Below are 23,473 nucleotides of genomic sequence, written 5' to 3' on the forward strand. Positions count from 1 at the left end.
TGTGTTGACAATTTTTCGGAAATGACAACTCACGAGACTGTAGACGGAAGTATTCGGAATTTTTTTATTTTTTCTCTATTTTTTCAACTTTGACATAATTTTTGCGATATTATCCGATATTGAGGATGTTTTTTAGTACACTACTGTTATAGTGAATTTAATTCTGCGTCGAATGAGCTATATTTGACTGTAATTGAATTAAAATTCATAAAGTTGTGCGAGTTGTGCGAGTTTTAAGATTTTATTTTTTTTTACTAATTTTATAGCAAGTGTCAGTATTAACACATCATCAGTACGAAACAGTACAGGTTTAAAATTTTAAAAGATGTCGGAAAAAACTAATCTTCATTTCAAAAATGTTTGCTAGACCTGCTCCATTTATAAGAGTCATCACTGGTTTTACGTTTCAAGGACCAGCAGTAATCAGCAAGCATGTTGATGGAGTTCTTCCCTTGAAAACGTTTTTCGATTACTCCTATCTCCTGGTGAAATCGTTCACCCTGTTCATCACTCATCTGGCCCAGGTTTTCCGGGAAAAAATTCAAATGTGAGTGCAGGAAGTGTATCTTGATGGACATATTGCATTCCATTTTTTCGTACGCACTCAAAAACTCTTTGACGACTTCAACATAATCAGAGCTCTTTTTATTTCCAAGGAACTTCTCACACAATGATTTAAAACTTTCCCATGCGCGTCTTTCCACTGCACTGAGCTTACTCGTAAATAAATATGAGAATAATGTGTTACCTCCTTTTAGCTTTGCATCGCTGACTTTAGAGAATGCAACTTCTTTCAGGTGACGGAACGCTTCGCCATCGACTTTTAGTTTTTTCAAAAACTGCTTCGCATACCCAAGTTTCAGGAGCAGTGGTGGCAAGATAACATTTTCTGGTCGGACAAGTGGAGGGTTCAAAACATTTTTTTGACCAATTTTGTAGAGCTGACGTGTTGGCCATTCAGATTTTGCATAGCGATTCGGGGCACGGCTATCCCACTCAAAAAGATAGTAAGGGTACTGTTTCGTACTGATGATGTGTTTATACTGACACTTGCTATAAAATTAGTAAAACAAATAAAATCTTAAAACTCGCACAACTCGCACAACTGTATGAATTTTAATTCAATTACAGTCAAATATAGCTCATTCGACGCAGAATTAAATTCACTATAACAGTAGTGTACTAAAAAACATCCTCAATATCGGATAATATCGCAAAAATGATGTCAAAGTTGAAAAAATAGAGAAAAAATAAAAAAATTCCGAATACTTCCGTCTACAGTCTCGTGAGTTGTCATTTCAGAAAAATTGTCAACACACTGTCAAAAAGGTTTGTTTTTGTTCTTTCGAACTAAAAAAACAAATTCGAAATCGGATGGAAATTGGCGAAGTTAGGAGTGATTCTTCACATCAACCTACTGAAAAACGGTTTTATGGCCATAAAATGAGATTTTGGGGGTGTATTGGAAATTTCTCCTATACCATTTTTTTTAGTTTTTCTATAGCCACAAATCGTGCTAGGTCTCCATAAAAGTATATTTAATTTTTTTTTTTTTGTCACACCGTGTTATTCATTCAAGAATGTACTGGAGTTTCTATAAGTCAAACGAAGTGGTTGCGTTACGAATAAGAAACGGCGAGAAAATGAGAGAAGTTTTTTCTTCACCCACCCGCTCGGTTCAATGTCAATTGTTTTTGTAGCACATGCATACATAGCGCATATAAATGATATATAATATAATATTTATATATAAATACGAATATGTTTGTAAATAAATCTACTCGCCAATTTGTCTTTGAATAACGATGACTAAGTAAAAGAAATATGTCGAATAAACCAAATGCTTATCCTTACATCATACAAAACACAGCCAAGTAAGAATGGCAGCACAAAAGGAAATGAACTTTTCGGTTACAAAATCATGTCGATTCTGTTCATCAAATCGTTTAACTCAAATTAGGGCAGACAATCTTAAAATCAATTGTTTTACAAAGAGGAACCAATTACTGGATTCAAGTCAATTTCTAGTAGTTAGCCTTAAAAGCTTTAAAGCGCGTCGAATCACAGGCGTGCACATTGTGTGCATATGCAAGTACGCGTGTATGACTGACATTGACCTAAAGACGAGAACTGTCAAAAAAGGAGCATAAGTTTAAACACTGACAATGAAACTTGTATAGGGTTTTCCAAACAGAGGTGTTATTTTGATATTCAAAGAAAAATGCTATTTTTTTATATGAATGATCAGATGTTTATTTCATTATAAACGGGAAGGTATGCCGTTAATAGTGGAAAATAACATCAGGCAAATGACCACCACGACCACGCTTGCTAGGCAATATCCTTTTCATGAAATTTTCCATAACCGAATTGCAAAGTCGATGCCCCATGTCCTCGATAGCCTCATGAATTCCATCTTTGAGGTCTTGAATAGGCCCTGGGCTGTTGGCGTAGACCTTCTCTTTCACGTGGCCCCAAAGAAAAAAGTCACAAGGTGTTAAATCACCACATCTCGGTGGCCAATTGTGATCACCCCTTCGAGAGATAATACGGTCCGGATCAATGGTTTCGTTGCTTGTGTCGCACGTATCGCCGTTTTGTTGAAAATAAACGTTCTCCAGATCAATACCATCCAATTCCGGCCATAAATAATCGTTAATCATCTCTCGATAGCGCAATCCATTCACCAATAACACCTGTTATTGGAAAACCCTATACTTCTAACAAAATAGAATAGAAATTTTCTTAATTTCCTTTACACCTACATATGCACATATTTATGTATGTATGTATGTTCCGTTCCACACCCATCTGCATACTGTTTGCATGTGTGCTTCAAAAATCTTTTCATCTCTTTGCCATAAATGCGCATCCATTCTGCATGACGTTAAAGCAGCGAAATGCAAATGCAAAAACTCGCCGCCATAACAAAACTGCAGCAACAATAAATGTGAAAAATGTATAGAAAGAAAATGCATTCGGTAAATGTCAGAAAAATCATTTAAGTAAATTAACGAAACTAGTCACAGACAACAAAAAAGACACATTGACTTTTATAAACAAATGCATTTCACACCAACATCCACAAGCTACCGAGCGAAATTTATACCGAACTGTTATACGCCGTTGTCAGGGTCTATTAGCATCAATGCACAAATGTCTCGTTGTGTACAAGCCTTGGGCATTTTACGACAAGTAACTATTTGCCGCTGCTGCTACTGCTGCCTGTGTAGCGTCGGTCTGCTGCTAGTAACCGGTGCTGTTGTTCTCGCAGCTTTTACTGATTTTGATGACGGCAATCATTCGCCGCCTTAGATGCCACTGTAAGGGCGTTAAAATGTATGGGTTAGCAAAATTCAATCTAAAAACACAAAGTTGGTAGCTAAGCACAGTGCATTTGATTGTCCTGTACGAAAACCCTGAAGTGGTAATATGAAATGTTAGACAAGTATATGAGCAGCCTCTCCGCAAGTACGAGTCAATTTGAACTTGACCATTAATTTATAAGAATGTATGCGCCATATATTTTATTAGGGCGCATCACACCCCATACAAAAAAAAAAGAAATCGGTACGGAATTATAAAATTTCTTTTACTTTTAAAACTTCCGCCAAAATATTTCGGAAAAATATTAATATTTATGTGAGGTTAACCGATTTGAAAGTACCTCCAAAAATCGTGTTTTCTCATCAATAAAATTAGTTTTTAAAAATATTTTTTCCAAAAAACAAACTCATCTCAGATTTTAAAAGCGTTAAGGGGGTATTCTAGTCTAGAAATTTGAAAAAATCGAAAATTTTTTTTTTTCAAAATTCGATAGTCTAGGTATTCAAAAATATCTCCCTAAAAGGATTTTGCAAAATTCGAATTATTTTCGAAATTACAACTATTTTAGTGACGCGACAGCTAGACTGGTTTGAGCGGACGGCGAAATTCAAACGCGTTTTTCTCAAAACTCCTTTTGCTGAGGTGGTTGACACGATATCTGAAGTTCTATCTGACCGATCCCTTTGAAATTTGGTGAGAATCTTTTTCATACATCTCTTTATCACTGGAGCATTGGATTTTGAAAAATTTTAATTTGAAGTATTTTTAAAAAATTCGTAAAGGTCAAAAAACAGGGGTAAAAAAAAATTTTTTTTTTCAAGTAGGCGCCATTTTGTGAATTTTTTTTTTTTTTTTCGGCCGAGGCTCAAGATGTAGCGACATCTTTACTAATTAAGAATTTTCTTTGTTTGTTCGATTTAGATCACTACAAGGGTTGGAATCATGTCAACCAGGGAGCACTGTTTGACTAGCAACCCCTACTTCACCGACCTGTCACTGGATGAATTTTTGACTTTTTTTTTTTTTTTAATTTTTTTTATATACCTTAAACATCAATAAATATTATATAAAAAAATGGATAGTAAAAATGTTTTTAATTTTTCTTTTATCCTAGTTTGAAAAATACCCAAAAAGTAGGGCTCTAGACCAGAATACCCCCTTAAACTTATAAGATCTGCGTAAAAATGCAATGCAATAAGCCCAGCCAAACCCAGCTGTATCCTAAGTTTAATTAGAGAAGGAACTGGGTTTGGATTAGGTGAGTAGAGGGTACAAGGACCATGGAGCGGAAGTGCAAACCTCAAACCAAATCTATCTATTCGTCTAATGTAATAAATTGTATCAGTAGAATCAAAATACTGAAACTTGCGATGCGCCTGGGTTAATTTTTTAATAAAAAGGGTGAGCAAATATATTTTCAAAGATATCTTAGAAATCTAAATCGGTCAAAATTTCATGAGTTTTTCAAGTTTCCCAAAAAGGAGCATACAAAATTTCAGCAATACAAGCACACGATGCGCGACAATTTTTTTTTTTTGTACTATATGAAGAAAATGCATCCGACCGCCATGAACCAGTTGTCAAGAACCAACGCGATTTTTAAACTCCGATTTTTTATACCGAAATAATTTTTTTATTTATTATGATTAAAAAATTTTAAATTTTGATAAAAATTAGTCGAGCTTTTATAAATCTCTGGTCTCTCGTCAGAAATATCAGCGGGAGCGAGATAGCATGAAAAATATACTAATTTTTCTACAGAATTGGAACTTCAGGTTAGACGGTTTTTGTAGTAGTATCTATAAATTATATTTTTATAAGAACTCAAAAAATTCAATAGAAAATCAAATCTTTATGATATAATATAATTTAAAAAAAAATGTAGTTTATAACAGTCAGCTAATAATCCAGCTTTTTAGTGTAAGTGTAAGAATTTTTAGAACCCTTTCAGTTGTACCAGAGATTACCCACTGCATGCCAATAAATCTTTTCGCTTTGTATAGATGAGCATAGATTAACACGTTCACGACGGCGCTCTAATTCATGGTCTTCGCCCACAGACGGCAATGTTTACATCTTTTCGCTCTATCGGACGGGAGCGATTGCAGGTCATAAAACGAAATTTGTTCGTAAGGGTAGTCGTTTATGGCATTATTCTTTTAACGTTGTTGATGTTATGTATAAACTGAATCTCGGGGTAAAGTTATTGTGAATTCTTCTTATCATTTGTGAATCCTCTGAATTTTTCTGGGAACAAAGAATAGTGCTGAGTTTTCTTCGAATTCATTTCACTTTTGTAAGTGTAAATGTTGCTAGCATTTTCCATTAGTTTTAATTCCTTGCCCATAATATAATAATAGATAACATGGAAACGGAAATGGAAGTAAGTGATTCGTCTGACGAAGTTCTGCATATCAGCAGGACAACTAAATCAAGATCGAAAATATTCTCTTCATCTTCTAGCGAAGACAATGAATATTTAGAAGAAGATAATGAATGGCAAGAAATAAGAAATGGAAGCGCAGTAATAAATGAATATTCTGAAGAAGAAAAGTTGTTAGTTGAAGGTACGGATTGTAATAGTCCTTATGATTTATATAAACTTTCTTCACGGACAATATATTGAATATGATAGTTGAAGGAACTAATACATATACTGCACAATCCATAAATGAGTCTTCATATAAAAACAGATTACATCAACTGGAATGGAAACCAGTAACGAAAGAAGAAATGAATACGTTTATTGGAATTTTGCTTATAATGGGTGTAAACCAAGTCCCAGAAGTAAGATGTTATTGGTCTAAAAAGGATATATACAGGAACGAACTTATAAAAAAATCAACGAAATGTGACCGATTTCTATCAATCCTGAAATATTATATTTGCACTTTTCCAACAACGTTACGGCAAGAACTCAGGATCGCTTGAACAAAATTAGAAATATTGCACAAGCAATTCTAGATACTTAAAAATGCTATTAATCCTGGCAAAGACATTGTAATTGACGAAACCATGGTCCCATGGAGAGGACGTCTTGAATTTCGTCAATACCTTCCGGGCAAACGTCGAAGGATATACTTATAATGTTGAAATGTATGCTGGAAAGAATGAAACGATAATAGAGAAATCACATGCTCACGACGTAGTGATGAGATTACTAAATGGATTATTATTTGAGGGCCGAATACTCTTTACCGATAGTTACTATACAATCGTCCCTTTATTTGAAGAACTTTTAGAGAAACATACAAAACAAAGAATTTTTACCACCCACGGCAAAACAAAAACGTTTTGAAAATCGTAAAGGTGTAAAATTTCTGAAATCGACTGACAACAGACCTGTGTGTATGTTAAGTACTACAAAGAATCAAAACTCTAAATTAGCGAGGGGGAAAACATGGAAAAGTAAAGCCAGATTCTGTGTTTGATTATAATATTGCAAAAAAAGGTGTTGATCTATCAGATCAATTCTCTGCGTATTATAGTTCTTTACGAAAAACCATTAAATGGTACCGAAAAATTGTAATACAATTAATATGTGGTAGATCCCTAGTGAATGCTTGGTATATCCATAACAAATGGGGCACTACACATATGAATATATTACAATTTGGGAAGATATTAGCAACCACCAATTGGCTATTGAAGGAACCTCAAATGAAAATGAAATACCATCGCATAAGCATGTTCTTCAATCACACAAGGCATTGGCAAGAGCATTCCGCAAACGTTGCTTAGAATGCTACAAAAACTTATCTACAAGAGTTTAGACGCATTGCAAGGGCCAGCCAGCACTTTGCCTAAAGTGCTTTAACAAATTGCATAGAAATCAATGACTAATGAAGTTTCAACCTATATAATATTGAATTTTTATTTTAATTTTATTGAATTTTAGTTATATTTTTAATATTGAATTATTATGTTGATGTTATGTTCATTTTATGTTATGATGAACTAAAATTATGTCTAAAATATATTATTGTTTATTATTTTTTCGTAAAATTTTAATGAAAACTTCCACAGAGGCGATGTAACAATATTTTGACAATAACAATACAGTTAACAATAAATATTTTCAAAGAAAATACGTTTAATTTTTGTTTTTTTAATTTTCAACTTTATGGAAATTATTTCCACATAATTAAAATTCTAAAAATCTTCTCATAGGTACCGTCTAATAAAGTACCATTGGTAGTACGCGCTGCCAGATGACGCAATCTTGTGCGGGCCACCGGTGGTACACGCCGCCCCATGAAGAAATCTTGTGCGTACCACCGGTGGTACGCGCCGCCCCATGGAGCAGACTTGTGCGGGCCACCGGTGGTACGCGCCGGCGTGAACGTGTTAATTTGAATTCTTACTTCCAGGCAACAACTCTACAGCCAAAACATTTTCCTGCTGGGTGGTTAGAAGTCGCTGCTTGTCGCACCATTGATTGCTTGCCCTAATGCGAACGAGCACGTGCCAAGTGGAAGTGGGCACAACATGGGTGTATGTGAGTGCGCTAGCATGTAAGACACTATCAATCTGCTGCAGCATTGCCACTCAGCGGCGATAAAGACAAAGCGAAAGTGTATTAGCGACTAGATAAAATGACTCGACAATAATGAACGAACGAAAAATTCTCAACACAACCGGTCACCTGCGATGGCACGCCATTGCCAAAGGTAACAAAAACAACCAATTCTGCCTGGTTACAGCTATTGTGCGACATACATATATATGTATGTACGTGCATGCATACAAGCGCACTATGTTTATTTTATAGAGCATATGATACACTGAGTGTATACGACATGGTTTGTTTCTATATTTATATATATTTTTTTAACTGCATGCGGTTCACAAAAAGCGTCACTACTATGAAAGTTAACGAGAGACAAAATAAGCGCGAAGATATCGTTGTTCGAGGGGCAGTAGCATACAAGTTGCAGTGATGAAAGAACTGTTGTCACATGTAGGGCAGCAGCATAATGCCGGTGATGAATGATTGGCTTATTGGTGTTTTTGACAGTTTGCACAGTCTGCACGACAAACGAGAAAAGACAACTTCGACCATTTCTTTTAGCAGACTTCGCGGCACAGTTGTTGACGCATTCAAAACCACGCGCTCTGGCTCTCCGCTCAACACAATGTTTTTTTTTTCATACAATTATACTCAAGATATCACACCACTTTTATACCTGAAAATACTACATAATTCAACCCTACACTACCAGGTAATGTTTTTATTATAAAGTGAATCGCCAGAAAATGTATTCTCAGCAAAAGTTGCTTTTTGCAAAACAAAGCAAAAGCTGAGAAAACAAAAAAACGAAAAAACTTGAATGCAAACAAAATCGCTTGCCTATTGAGCGCCCTTCTTGGCATTGCCGTGTGGATGAATGAGTAGTAGTAGCGGCAGCAACAAAATTTGAGCTCAACGTGAGCAATACGGCGCAGTGCGCTTGCTCTGATGTGAGAGCGCGGAAACGGAAGATATGTAGCATTGACTGTAGTAAAATACAAAGAATTCCCATAGACATACACGTTTACATATTTTGTACTTAGTTGGTGGTATGACGCTACGTATGCGTGCCCTTACTCCGCTGCCAAAGAGACCGTCCATCCCCATCTTCTTTTGGAATTCGTATAACAGTTTGAGTGCTGCATAGAACATTTCCGATGAGGTGTGTGCATTGTCAAGTTTATAGCCAGGTCAGTTGGCAGTCGACAGTGCTACGACCGAGCGAAGAGTGCTTTCTGCTGGTACAGTGTAACACTGGTAGACCCCCTCCACTAGCTACTACAGCACCATTCATTTATAAATTTATTATCCAGTTTAAATAGTCGTAAAAAGAAGTTATCGAAATTGTTTTGGGTGGATTGAGAATCAGCGCCAGCGACTTCAGCGCGTGGTCAACGGCGACGCCACGACGTCATTACCAAAATCAAGCAGCCATTTTGTGCAGAGCAGAATCGTCCAAAATAATTTCGTATGCTCGGCGTAAATAGTAAAAAAAAAACGAAAAAAAAAACAAAAAAAAAAAAAACAAAAAGAGCAGTAAATTTTTTAATTGACAGTTTTTACAGCAAAAATTACAATACAATAATCTTCAGGAATCCAATTGTCAGTGGGAAATTATGGAGATGTTAGGCAAGCATAGAGGGCAAACACTTTAATAACGACAACGGAGGCGACTGAGACAACTGAGACGACGACGGTGAATACTAAACAAAACTAATAGCGACAGCAACAGCAACAGTAGCAGCAGTGCTGGTACCAGTGCCTGTAGATGTAGCGTTGGCTGCGGCTGTGGCGACAATGTTCTTTGTAACAAGCTCGTGAAATTGTTGTTTTTGTTGAAAACATTTATCGATCACACGTCGAACGAAACGGAGCACTCGGTCGGCTAACATATAACATGGTTGTATAAAAAGAAAAATTAAATATTCATTCTCAAGAAGCAAAACGGAAGCTTTGCGGTCGTAGAACAAAACGGAAAATTCAAAAATATAAATCAAAACAACGTAAATAAATAAATTAAACTACCACAAACGGAACGGAATAGTCGCTTAGTCACGGAAAATGAGCTATTAAGTGCAGTGCGAAGAATTTAATGCAAGTGCGTGTGTACTGACGGATAGGTAAATGTATTAAATTTTGCAAAAGTAAGCAAAACGTTAGCGCACTTGAAAACTAATAGGGCCCCTAAGCAAGCAGTTAAGTAGGCTGCTGCCTGCAGCCATAATTTGTTTAAAACCCTTAATACACCCACCAAACGACGACGACGACGACGACGACGTGTGGCATTCGAGCAGCAAGAACATTGAAAAGGAAGAACGGAAGGAAGGAAGGAAGCAGCCAGAGGAGGAAAGGAATTATCTGCTATTGCCACAACGAAAAAGACTTCACGAGCTGAATATGCGAAATACAAAGGTAGAGTGTCAACGGTTCCGTACATTTTTATTTGCTGTCAATACAAACTCAAATGGAAGCAGAAAAACAAGAATAGAATTTTAAAAAAATTAGTAAGGAATAACAAAAAAGCACAGACAAACTGCAAATACGCCCCAAAGCGTTTAAGTATTTCAAGAACAGCAACAAATTCATACTAAAAATACAAGTTACAGCAAGCGCATAAACGCAATACAGCGGCAAAAGCGGAAGTGAGGAGCAACAGAGGCAGTAATTGGCAGGCAGATATAAAATAGTCAAAAAAATACGTACAACAAATTATACATAAAAACATCGCATAGAAGAAAGCAGCAATGGACAGCTGGTACGGCACATTGGCGAAAAAATAAGAAAATATTAGATAAAGCGCCGAGAAGAGTGACAAAGGAAAGTCTCATGTACATACATATGCATATATGTTCGTATGTATAAACAACAGCGAGTAGAAAATAAGCTACAGAATACACCCGAACAAAGAGTCAATAAGATGCTTGGAAAATTCATTTATCAAAAATAAAAGCAATATTTTAAATTACTACGCAGCAAATAAGCATCTTTTCAGGAATCAACACACAAATTTCAACTCAACTGAAAAACAGCAAATAAACCAAACACGCTGCAATGCAATGCCAAACAAACTCCAACTGATGAAATTTTTCCAACAGACTTAAAAAATTCATTTCATTGCAAATTTTAAGACACAAAAGCACTAACTCACCTCTTTGATTGCGCGCGTATTTTTTATTAAATATACGCAAAGGCAGAAATATTAAAAATATAGTGTAATGTTATTTAAATACTGCAGAATATTCATATAAAATCGGTTATCCGGTAGCACATAAAAAGTAAATGATAAAAAAAAGCTCAAGTGCACTGCATAGTAACTGCAGCGCATAGCCATAGCACATACGAACAAATAGTAAAAGCAAATAAAACAAAAACATCATTGAAATAAAACAAAACAAAAATACAGCCATTCCATTCGATAACGACAACAAAACAAAGTGAATAAGAATATCAAAAAATTATCAAATAAATAATATCAATAGCAAATATATACTCATAGTAGTCGCACTCATTTTGCGAGCAAAGCACGGCGTACTCAGAGCGTCAATAGCGGCGCTGGTTACAGCGCACCGAAACTGTCATACGTTTGTCGCTCTCATGCCCGCAAGTAAGCTTGGAGCGCTCATCACTCAGCCACCCCTGAAGGAGAATAACTACTGCCGCTGCTGGCACAACTCAACTTAGCAGTTGTGCGGCACACTTCGGCAACGAAGAGCGGCAATAGTGTTGTAGCGGCCCACCACCCAACAACCAGCCAAGTAACCAACAGCGCGAGCGAACAAATGTGTGGAGTCAATGAGGCAACGAATGTCAGCCGTCGTAGTCAGTGAGATAAACCTTAAACAACGCCGAAATCCAAAAGGAAGAAATTTAAATTAATATTGAACTTTGCTGAACCGTAACAATTGACCATCAATAATCGTGGTTGCAAGTTCTAGAGCTGCGCTCTTACAAAAAAAAACACCAAAAATATATTACGCACATAAATATAAAACAACAAAAGATATTCAACCAGAACCGTTTGTTTAAAGAAAAAGTTAAAGTTAAATCAGAAAGCAAAAGGGAAAAAAAAGAGAAAGCGTAGAGTAGAAGACAAAAAGGCAAATAAAAAATAAAAGCATGGTCCTGGTGTAGTGGTGAAGAACGACAAGAAGAAGCACACAAGCAAATATACATTTTTTAAAACACAATCGTGTGAATGCACAAGAATAAAGTGAGAACCAATGTTTTAGATAGAGTAATGAAAAATACTTAAATTCTAAAAAGTCAACCACTTAAGAAATAAGTAAAAGGAAAAGTGAAGACACTAAGTTGAAGAAAAGTTTAAAACTCTAAAAAATTTAATACCTCTAGCATAACAAAACGTCACGTTATTCAACCTAACTAAGAAATAGCATTAAGAAAAAAAATGGGTGATACAAATACTCTGGGTTCCGGTACGCGTTTACGTAAATTCGATCGTACGGACAGTGAAGTTGCGTGTGAAGAAGCCGCCCGCCTGACCGCCGACCTGCAAGAGGGTACCGTCAGTCCGGACGACGATGACGACCTCAGTGAATATGCCGAGCTGCCACCACCGCCAGATGGTGGTTACGGTTGGGTTATCTGCTTCGCATCGTTTATGTGCAACATGATTGTTGACGGTATCGCGTACACGTTTGGCATATTCCTTGGTGAATTCGTCGATTATTTTGGTGAAGGCAAAGGTAAAGTGGCCTGGGTAGGCAGTCTATTGAGTGGTGTTTACCTGAGTGCTGGTCCGATTGTGTCCGCATTAGCGAATAAATTTGGTTGTCGCACGGTGTGCATCGCGGGTAGCGTTGTGGGATGCATTGCATTCGTGTTGAGCACGATGAGCACGTCCATCAATATGCTGATGTTGACGTATGGTGTGATCGGTGGTTTTGGCTTCGGTATGATTTATTTGCCAGCAGTTGTAGCCGTCGGTTACTACTTTGAAACAAAGCGTTCGTTGGCAACTGGTATTGCAGTGTGTGGCTCAGGTTTTGGTACTTTTGCCTTCGCGCCATTGGCTACGTACTTGTTGCAGCTGTACGGCTGGAAGAATGCGCTGCTCATCTTTGCTGGGCTCATTTTGAATTGCGCCATTTTCGGTGCTATGATGCGCCCGCTCACCTACCCCAAAAAGAAGAAGGTCAAACCCCTCATGCAGCGTATGTACGAGGAAAAGCAGTTGCAATTAGAACGCGGCTCAATTGTTGGTTCGCACTTCATGGTACAATTACCAGATGGCACGATGGAACGCAAAATGAAAATGCCACTGAACGCCGATCCTGGAGTGCACTCCAGTCTCAACTTAGAGCTGCTCGCACAACAGGGCACTCTACAACCCGTTTCAACCCTACCAACCATCACCGAAGCGAAAGTTGCCGAATATCAAACTGGAGCCCAGAGCCCGCCAACTGTGGATAGCAACGGTCAATTGGATGTGAGGCGTAGCGGTGGCAGGCGATCGCATCGCAACTCCGAAACTGAAACCAGCCCCTACAACTCGTCAGACGTAATGACTCGCAACGCCTCACAGCCCGCCTTTATGGCTGATCATCAAAGTCTTCCAAAGAATGGTTCGGTGCCTTCCTTTAACCGCGTACGCAAAACATCAGCCAGTGAACGTTTTCAACCATCCTTGGCAGCCATTCGCGCATCATCACGCGGTGATCTCGACAGCAATGGTGTAGAAATGGGTTTTACCTCATCGAAAATGTCACTTTCACAACGTCAGGATAGTGGCAAAATGGTTAGACCGATGTCACGTAAAGATATTTTCTATTCGGGATCCGTTACAAATCTGCCACAATACCAATCGCAGAAGTCGCTCACTAACTATCGCAATTCCGTTCTATCGCTAACCAAGTATGAGAAGAGCATGCAAAGCGTGCGTGTGCATGATCCCCTAGCCGAAGCGGAAAAAGGACGAGACCAATACGATCTGTGCCCATGCCTCGCCATACCCGACTCCATCAAATCCGTTTTCAATACAATGTTGGACGTCAGCCTGCTTAAGGACCCAGTTTTCATGCTCATCGGCATCTCCAACATATTCGGCATGGCGGGACTGTATGTGCCATTTGTGTATCTGGTGGATGCGGCAAAAAAGGACGGCATTGAAGAAGGTTCAGCATCGTTTCTACTCTCAATTATCGGCATAACAAACACATTTGGCAGAGTAATTTGCGGCTATGTAGCAGATTTCCCCAGAGTCGACTCGCTATTTCTCAACAATGTTTGCCTACTAGTTTCGACTGTTGCTGTGACATTAACGCCGCTGTGTTCTTCCTACGGTGCCTATGTGACCATGGCCGTTTTCTTTGGTGCCGCTATCTCCGGCTACATTTCGCTGACGTCAATTATTCTAGTCGATCTACTGGGCCTTGACAAGCTCACCAACGCATTTGGGCTGCTCATTTTATTCAGAGGTTTTGCCGCCATCATTGGATCGCCACTCGCAGGCGCCGTTTACGATGCAACACAAAGCTACGATTTGCCATTCTACATGGCTGGTGGATTATTCGCGCTATCTACCATCACAAGTTTCTTAGCACCCTGCCTAAAGCGATGCACCACCTCCGATGAAACACCGATGCAAATTGATACACTCACGCCCATTGACGAAGAGCAAGGCGAAGAAGCAGAGGACGAGGAGGACCAACCCATAACCATTGTACCAAAAATTGTGAAAACCCTACCCAGCCCACAAAACGAAGAAGCAGAAAGGAGATTTTTAAATGAACCCAACAAAACTGGCGCGGAATCGAAGTTATAAGAGAAGTATAATCATGAACTTGGAATTATATCCTACGATTATATTTGAGAATGTTAATTAAGCAAACGAGCCAGATAAGGGTTAAATGAACGGGGAAAGTGTCACGGTAACAGCGAAAGACTGTGACTAATACATACACATACACATACATACATACATAGTACATCTAGGTAAAGTGCAACGCTGTCAAGACTACAAGCCAGAGCGATATTTTTTTAAATAACTATCCAATGTTAAACTTGAAAGGTGAAAATCAAATATCTATACACAGAAATAATCGCAGAACTTATTCAATATTTAAGCTAACTTTTAATACGCATACACACAATACACTCACACAAACACACACACAAATTTAAAATTCTAGCCACTAGCTAATTATTAATAATTTATAGAAATAAAAATAGCTAATCGAAACAGTAAACTCGCGTTACAGCATCGGGCAGAGTATTGAGAAGACCCAATTCGAAGCCTACTCGCATGAGTTTGTATCCAAGCAAAAAGTACCAAAAATTTCGAACCAAATTACTATTGTACTATACTAATGTATAAAATATTTTAATGTGAATGCAAACGAAAATGTTGAACGATTATTATTTGTTGTTATGGAACCTTCAGCATTATTACAAAGTATATGTAAATGTGAATTTATAAAGAGAAAAAGCAAATTGTAAAATGTAAAATGTAAAATGGTAGAGATTAGAAGAAGAAGCGACAGAGATACGTCGATTCGCTCCAAATCCTTTTAAATCGGTAATGTACTTGAAGTTTATGTGTATAGTGCTAGGCGTACATATGTAGAATGAGAGTGAATGTGAATGTGAAGCGAAAATAGTATTGTTTACAAGCAACTCAAAACTGTATACATACATACATATTTATACGTTAATGTGCAAATAATTTCGATTCGATGAAATAATAAAAACACTGTTAACTCGTTGAAAACGACTTTGTCGATGTGTCGCTTATAAATACATATATACAAACATATATAGATGTCCATAAGTCAGTTAATTATTAATGCTCTAATATATTTTTTTAGAATTTTCCTAAATGCGTCTTCTTTTCCAGCTATCCTTTGATATTTATTACAAAGTGCTCAAAACGAAAAGCGTTTGACGATTGTGAACAGTAAATTTTTACTCGTATAAAATGCATCCTGCACGGCAGGCTATTCACCTCAGTGCGGATTGCCAACATTTTTTATTTAAGTAGAATTTAATTGCAAATGCAAATGCAAATGAAAAATAGAATAAACGAAGCAAATATAGGTACGCTAAGTACGCAAAAGCAACAATGTGAAGCAACGGAATCAATAAGCACAGCGTTTAAGCTGGCACCGAATTCTAGGCATATAAACGCAAAGAACTAATTAAAATATGATAAATAATTATATAAAATAGAAAATATAAGTATACAACCTTAAAAACAACATTGAAATTGGAAAATGTACAAAATAAAAAGTAATAATAATAAAAACGTTAGAATTCGATATTTAGAAACTTGTTATTAGTATTATTTAGAAACAAGAAACAAGAAACAAAAAGAGAAAATAGCGATGAAATATGAAAATGACTATTAATTTAATATTATTTGAACTTTGCCATTGTATGAATTAATGCAAATGGTTGTCCATCAGTTTTGAAAATTAATTTATAATTTCAAAAATTGCCAGTCACTAAAAAACAAAACAAAATCTAGTGCAGCATTTTTTTGTCGCATACAATACTGTGAGATATACATTAATAAAAAATTGTATAATAAATTGAATATGCAATGCATGATTTGCCAAGAACCTGCCAGCATTTTATTACGTTTAGAATAACCGAGCAGGTAAGACTTTCAGTTTATGCTAAAATAGACCGTAAACCAGTTGTAATAGCAACTCCGAGTGTATTCCTGCCATGAAAAAGCTCCGCATAAAAAAATATCTGCCGCTCGAAGTCGACTTAAAACTGTAGGTCCCTTCATTTATGGAACAACAACAAGACGCACATCACAAATAGGACGAGGAAATCGAGGGTGTAAGGCCAATTATATATACATATAAAACCCAGTTGTAAAGTTTGCATGAACTACTTCGTAACATCAACAAAAACAGCGCTCCGAACTTGAATAAATGAGAGGTAGAGCAGGTAGCATAGAGCGCCGGATCAGTTGGTTTGGCTCGCTCTAAGCTGTGTTTCATTACTGCTATGTATCGCTCAGAGTAATAGTCAAACAAAAGTGTAAGTGGAGTAGTAGCAGAAAATTCGGAATCGGCCGAAGCGGTACTTGTGCAATTACAGGGTAGCCCATATTCGACGGACTCATCTGGCAACCCTGTATATTTTGACAGACACGTTGGACACGTTGGAAGCGTCAGCCCAAGCAGATTTTTACCATGGAACAGTACACGCCACGGGAGTGCTCCCAAATTGTTGAAATTCACATTCAACAAAATAAGTCAATTGTGAAAACTCGAAGTGCGTATAAAAAATTAAATAATGTGAAAAGTGCGCCTTCTAAGAACACCATTAAACGTTTGTACGAAAGGTTTTCGACTGGTGATGCTCTTTCTAATCCAAAGAGGCAAAATTGCTCTTGTACCTGCCAGTGCTGAGACGTCGCCAAGGACATCCCAAAATCGCCGTTCTCAGCAGTTGGGCATTGCTCGGACCACTTTACAACGAATTATCCGCATTAATTTGCTTCTATTCCCGTATAAGATTCAATTGACGCAAAGATTGTTGCCTGCGGACAAGCCTCGTCGATTGGAACGAGCCCAAAGGCACATGGGTCCGTCGAATATGGGCAAGCCGGTATTCATGTGTGCTCCAGCTACTTCTACTGCTCTAGCTTTTATTGCTCTGTTTTTACTCCCATTTCTACTACTATATTTAGACTCGCCTGTTCGTCTTTGTTTGTTGAATGCATTTTTGTGCGTTTTTGCGGTGCCACATTGAAAATATAATAAATTGTTGAATACAACAACTTAATACAGACGGGCAACAGAAATCTAACGTTTATTATTTTTATAGTTTCCCTCGCCTATAATTCAATGGTTTTGAACCTTTTTTATATACTATATTTGGGGGCAGATAAAAGTTGCACTAATTATCTCTTTGTTTGTAAAGACCAAGTAGTTTTTCAGGTTTTTCCAGTATAACTATAACCCACATTTTCAAGAGTTTAATGCTTTGTTCTTGTCGCCTACCGACTAAAATTCGTAATAATTTTCAATTGCATACAGCCATTCCGACAATCCAAGGCGAATTGAGTATCTCAGGTGGTGCCATTAAAAACTGTTACTTTATTTTTTGCGATTTTGACAAGTCTGACGTAAGCGCCCTTCGCAATATCTCTATCATTCTTGCCTACAACCTATACTACATAATTTGTCGGTTATATTTTCAATGAAGTGACCTTCAATATAAGCCAATGCTAACGGATTGTGAAAAACAAAGTTACTGTTACTGTTTTGTCAACCCAAAATTTAAAAGAAACAATTCTAGAATACCTCAAAATATGTACATATTATGAACAGACAGAGGAGAGTTGCCCTACCAAAAAGTAGTAGTTCCGTATTTAGCTGAATTTGAGTGATGTTGCCGCCAAAGACTGTCACTTCAGCAATATTGTCTAGAAAATATTTATGCCGCTACAACTCTCCCAAACTTCGTACACGGATTGCGTGTAATATTAAGATCAAATAAAAGCTACGCCCTCCTTTTATATGTTAAGACTAAATTTCCGTCCACTACAGCCTGTGCGTATGCGAATTCTATCAACATTTTGTCGCTTACGCCCTGCTGGCGATTAGGGCTCAATTTGATGCTTCGTGCCCAAAATTGGCATCAAACCTGGGACCAATCGAATGGTAGTGACTGACATTTACGCCATTATTATTAAGAGAGGCGCACGCTGGCAAGCTTTTGAGGGTACACGAAACCATATTTTTGAATAGTGAAGTAATGGGAAAAATCATTTTTTTTTTGTAAATCGTTATTGGTCAATTGGAAGTTTAGAAGTAAAGGTATTTGAAAAAAAATTCCCAATTAGTTTGGGTAAACTTCAAATTTTCTAAAAGCAAATGCCAAACTTGCAATGCTAACACTAAAGTATCATAGCTCAGAACTTTGTAGAGTAAATACAGAATAAATATTGTAAACTTTATCATTTTGCGATAGAAAAGTGACTGTACATTCGATTATTACAAGGCAATGACTGCTGCAATACAACACGAAACGAATAAATAATTTATCTTAGTGCACATAAAAACAATTTATATATGAAAGTATAACGGAAATGCAATTGTGTAGAAGAGAATAATTTTATACACATTTTTAAGCAAACAAACTATTTCCTTTCATATCTTAGTAGCCACTGAAGTACCGACGTGCACTCGTAATTATTTAATTTTAGCACAAACATTATTGATTTGCAACAAAGGTGCATTAGAAAAGAGGCTTTAAACGCCTACTGCAGAAAATGTTATCAACTATTATATATATTCATGATATTATTGGGGTATTCCCCAGGGCTAAAAATATATTTAGGGGGTTTACAAGTTACCGTGCAAGTCAATTATGAATCTCCACACAGTGGAAAATAGTTGGTTGTGGTTTCGAGTCCTCTAAATATTTATTTAACCGTTAAAAACTTGAGGACATGCGGCAACACGACACTTACGGCACCTTGTGAATCACCTATATATTACCATATATAATAAAACATATGTGCAGGAACAATTATAGTGTTATTTCCGTCTCACCTCCCCGCTTGCTAGTTTAATATATGAGCTTTTTGCAATCAACACAATTGAAAATTATTTACGCTACACAGACTGCCACAGCGGATCTTTCTGTGCAGTAAAGCGTTTTAATTATATTGATAGCATTCTTAAATGTTAGATAACGAAACGGCCAGTGCCAGCAGGGAAATGAGTTGCAAAACTAAACTGAATATTGTAGGAATTTTAAATGTAATCAATTATTAGAGGCGAATAAACTAAACTAGCGAATTTACTTAGAGCAAAAAAGTTTAGGAGTACATTTTTTTATGCCTAGCCGTATGATAAGAATTAAACGTCCATCTAAGCGCCTTCTAGCTATGGCATAAAGCACAATATCCGCATCAATTCCAGTTTTAATATTTTCGATATGCTTTGATGTTTTCAACTAAGTTTGCCAATTGATATAACCTCATTCACGCGCTATATGAAAAGAAAAACAAATAGAAACTTACCGCTTGATTGTTGTTGCTTCAATTCCATGACTGTGTTTTGTATTATGTGCTGGGCCTGATGTTGCGGATGACCATGGTGAATAATTTGTGTTTCGTTGGACATTTGTATGGGGCCAGCCGAAATGATTGCCCCAGAAGTTACCATTTGTATGGCGCCAGGCTGTGTGCTACACTCTCCCATTTCATCTTCAAGCTATGTAAGTGTTTGTAGAGTATAGCAATTATTAATTTTGTATTCTCAATGGCTTTACCAAAATCGTCTTACCTGCGTAACTGAAGTCGCGGGATGCATTCCCTGCATTTGCGCTATATGTGTGTCATCGTATATTTGCATCATACCCATATGTTGTTGCACATCGTGCATTTGTGGATCATAGATTGTATAGTTTGGACTAAGCAAGGTAGGAGGATCAGCAGAGTCCAGAGAGGAAGTGTTGTGATTTATTTCATCACCGCCTGCTCCATGCATTTCAGGACTCATACCATACTCGTCGGTATAAATAGCATGTGTATGCCACATTGGAGCCACCATACCATCAGGATTTTGACGATCATCGCACTGGCCGTCTTCGCCAGGCAAAAACTGATACTCGGGCGGATTTATGACGGGCGGATAGACGAATTGACCGCCCATATAATTGTAGACGTGGTGTGGATTGTACATAGGCATGTGTGAAACGTACAGAGGGGTACCAGTGGCTTGTTGAGCGGCCTGTGCTGGATGCAACATTGGATTCTGTGTCGCAAAGTACGTTTGATATGGATATGCGGCGTATGTTGGTGCGTGCGCGTATTGCGGTTGTGCGGCATAACTTGGCGGTCCACTAGCCATTAATTGACTAGTCTGCTCTACTTGTTGCGGTTGTTGTTGCTGAGCCAATGGCAATTGTTGGCCGATTTGCTCCTGTGTTTGTACCATTTGCTGCTGAGGTGCTGGACTTCCTTCCGGTGGTGGATGCCTTTGATTATTGTAATCGCCACGGCGTGAACCGCCGCTTCCACCTCGACCGCGTCCGCGGCGAGAACCGCGGCTACTCATGTTACCGATTTGAGAAGTTGGATTGCCATTCCCGCCAGCAGCAACAAGAGCATTTGAAGGAGTCAACGCTACGGGTATAGCTGGCATCGCCTGCATAACAGAAGGATTCTGAAAAACAGTGGTTGTTTTTTACAAATATTTGATTAAAGTATAAAACGACCATTTAACTACCTGATCAGAGGGTACATCACCGTGGATGTAGTGTTGCGCTCCACCCGGTATGTACGTTGGTACCGCATGTGTCCATCCATGCAGATTCACATTGGCGGTAACATTGTTTACGTAGACATTACTGGGAAGTTGCGCGGGCATCATAGCTGCATACATTGGCCCAGCTTGATGAACACCTGGCGCTGGTACAAACACATTCGAGGAATGCATAGCCTGATTATAGATAGGATGCCCTGCTGAGGTGGCACCACCACTATGCAATGAAGCAGTAGCGGCAGCTGGCACAGGTGTATAGGATTGGGCGGGCGCGATTGCATTATTAGTCTGTTGACCAGTCAAATTATTGTTGCTTGAACTGTTGCCATTGCTATTAAGGGAAGCCGGAGTAAATGGCTGTGCGGTAACAGCAAGATTGTTGTTTTGTAGCGATGGTTGTTGTTGGGTTAAATTGTAGTTGTCAGAATGGTTGTTATTAGGGTTCTTAATGATGGTTGTCGATTGCGATTCCATTTTGTATCAAATAAGCCCTGGCTTTTTCACTGTTCACGTTTAGTATTATACTTTTAGGGCTGAAAAATAAAGTGGTGCAATTTCTCAAACAATGATTACTAATATATATAAGCATTAATATGATGTTAGTTTCCTCAAGTCTTGATCTTGAATCTTGACTTATGTGTTTAAGTTGTATTTATGTAGATACAACTTAAACACACGTGTGTATATACATATGTACATAGTGTAATTCTGATGCACCGAATTTTTAGATGTTCACACTTTGCATCTAACCCTAAGTCCTAGAAGAGCTACCAGTCCCTCGCCTAAAAAAACTGAGAAAGGAGTTTTTGTTTTTGTTACGCTGTACCAATGATTTGCACTCTACTGTTGAAGATAGAAATATGGCCAAGAACTGCAACTTCAGTTGTTGTCCACAAAAATTTATAGTGACTTTTAGTCTGTCACAACAACTGCAATCATCATTATCTTTATATAATTCAGGCCGGACGCGAACTTGGAGCTAAAATATCTGTAGTCATTATTTTAAACTTAAAGTCTAAACCAGAAGATGTTTATATTTAGCTCCATACATATGTACGCGCGTTGTTACCTTAAGTATGTAAAGGAATAACTTTTCCTAATGCATTGCAAAACATTAAATCTGACCTATGTTCACCGGCCGGTACTACATTTGCTTTAATGAAACCTTTCGCATAATAAATAGCGAATCAGGAAAGTTGGTGATTTTACTTTTGTCTAATGTATTCTAATATATGCTAACTTTACATTCGCTTATTCGCTTGTGACCAATGCGAATAACCACAAGAAAAAGCTAATGCACTCCAAAAATAATTCATCTGTGTAACATAACCTAAAAATTCACTTGGTATAAATTTTTTTTGCAATTTTTATCCCAATGGATAGGTTCCAGAATGTTTTTAAAGTAATAACGAAATGAGAGTTCATAATGTAGCGAGATTGTAGTGATTTGAACTGCACAGCAGACAATCATGCCAGTGGCGTGACGAAAAGTTTGCGGCGTGTTTATTCAATTTTCCTAGGCCTGTGTATATGTGTGTTGCGAATTAACGCAGCCTGCCTGTGTGGCACTTTTAACGACAAATACAAACCGATATTACAGGCTTTGCGCCACACATTCGCTCTTATTATTATTTACAAAAAAAAATCGTCTTTGTTTAGTACGCACCTTCAGATTTTCATTTTATTTTATTTACTTGCGAGCCAACAGCCAAGCACTTCCCGCACTCTGCTTTCCAAAACTCGGCTCTGGACTATGTTTGGTCGTCTTGATCGCGTAACAATTAAGAGTTTAGTTCCAAGTGCAGCTGAATGTATTACTTCAACTCCTCGATCCGACTGTCGCCAGTTTCGTAGTCTACCGCTACCAACCAACCTCGCCACGCTGTTTCAACAGCTCTGTAATTAATGTCTCTTTTTTCTGACCTGGGCTCTGATTCTGCTCACTGATACTAGAACAACGACCACGATTTTTCTACTGCCTGCTTCCCTATTGTTACTACAGCACCTTTTATTTTCTTTTCACACTTTAATTAGCAATGGATATGCCTCAATCTTTCGCACACTTCACCATACATTACAATTCAAAATATTCAATTTTGCACTAGAATTCTGACTTCAATATTTTATCGAAACTGCAGATTTAGTTCAGTTTTCGTTTAATTTCCACACTCAAAGTTTCACTTGAGGAAAAAATTATTTCTTTTCCTCTTCCTTCGTTTTGGTAAATTCACACATTCACGTTCTTGCCACTTTAGGTGCCTAGTGCGGCCAGCGATTTACATCAAATGTGAAGAATGTACAAGCGAGATAAACGAACGACTCATGACCGACAATTCTATGCGAGCGAAAGGGATTTGCGCATTGGAAAGCGGTAAAAATGGCG

General features: G+C 37.7%; 2 protein-coding genes across 2 annotated transcripts in view; one reads left to right on the forward strand and one right to left on the reverse strand.

Moving 5' to 3' along the window:
- Positions 1-23,402, reverse strand: part of LOC129240755 (uncharacterized) — a 70,846-nt gene extending 47,444 nt beyond the window's left edge. Inside the window, exons 1-4 of the mRNA XM_054876733.1 lie at positions 22,757-23,402; positions 21,055-21,623; positions 20,110-20,991; positions 19,845-20,037 (exon numbers count right to left, since the gene is read on the reverse strand). Coding sequence (XP_054732708.1) covers positions 19,845-20,037; positions 20,110-20,991; positions 21,055-21,564 — 1,585 coding nt within the window. The 5' untranslated portion in view covers positions 21,565-21,623; positions 22,757-23,402. The remainder of the gene's footprint in view (positions 1-19,844; positions 20,038-20,109; positions 20,992-21,054; positions 21,624-22,756) is intronic.
- On the forward strand, positions 9,353-16,413 carry LOC129240756 (monocarboxylate transporter 4). Its single transcript, XM_054876734.1, has one exon. It carries the CDS (start codon positions 12,243-12,245, stop codon positions 14,616-14,618), a length of 2,376 nt encoding a protein of 791 aa, XP_054732709.1. The 5' UTR covers positions 9,353-12,242; the 3' UTR covers positions 14,619-16,413.
- Positions 23,403-23,473: the final 71 nt, after the last annotated feature.

Source organism: Anastrepha obliqua, chromosome 3 (genome assembly GCF_027943255.1).
Source record: "Anastrepha obliqua isolate idAnaObli1 chromosome 3, idAnaObli1_1.0, whole genome shotgun sequence".
Taxonomy (NCBI): domain Eukaryota; kingdom Metazoa; phylum Arthropoda; class Insecta; order Diptera; family Tephritidae; genus Anastrepha; species Anastrepha obliqua.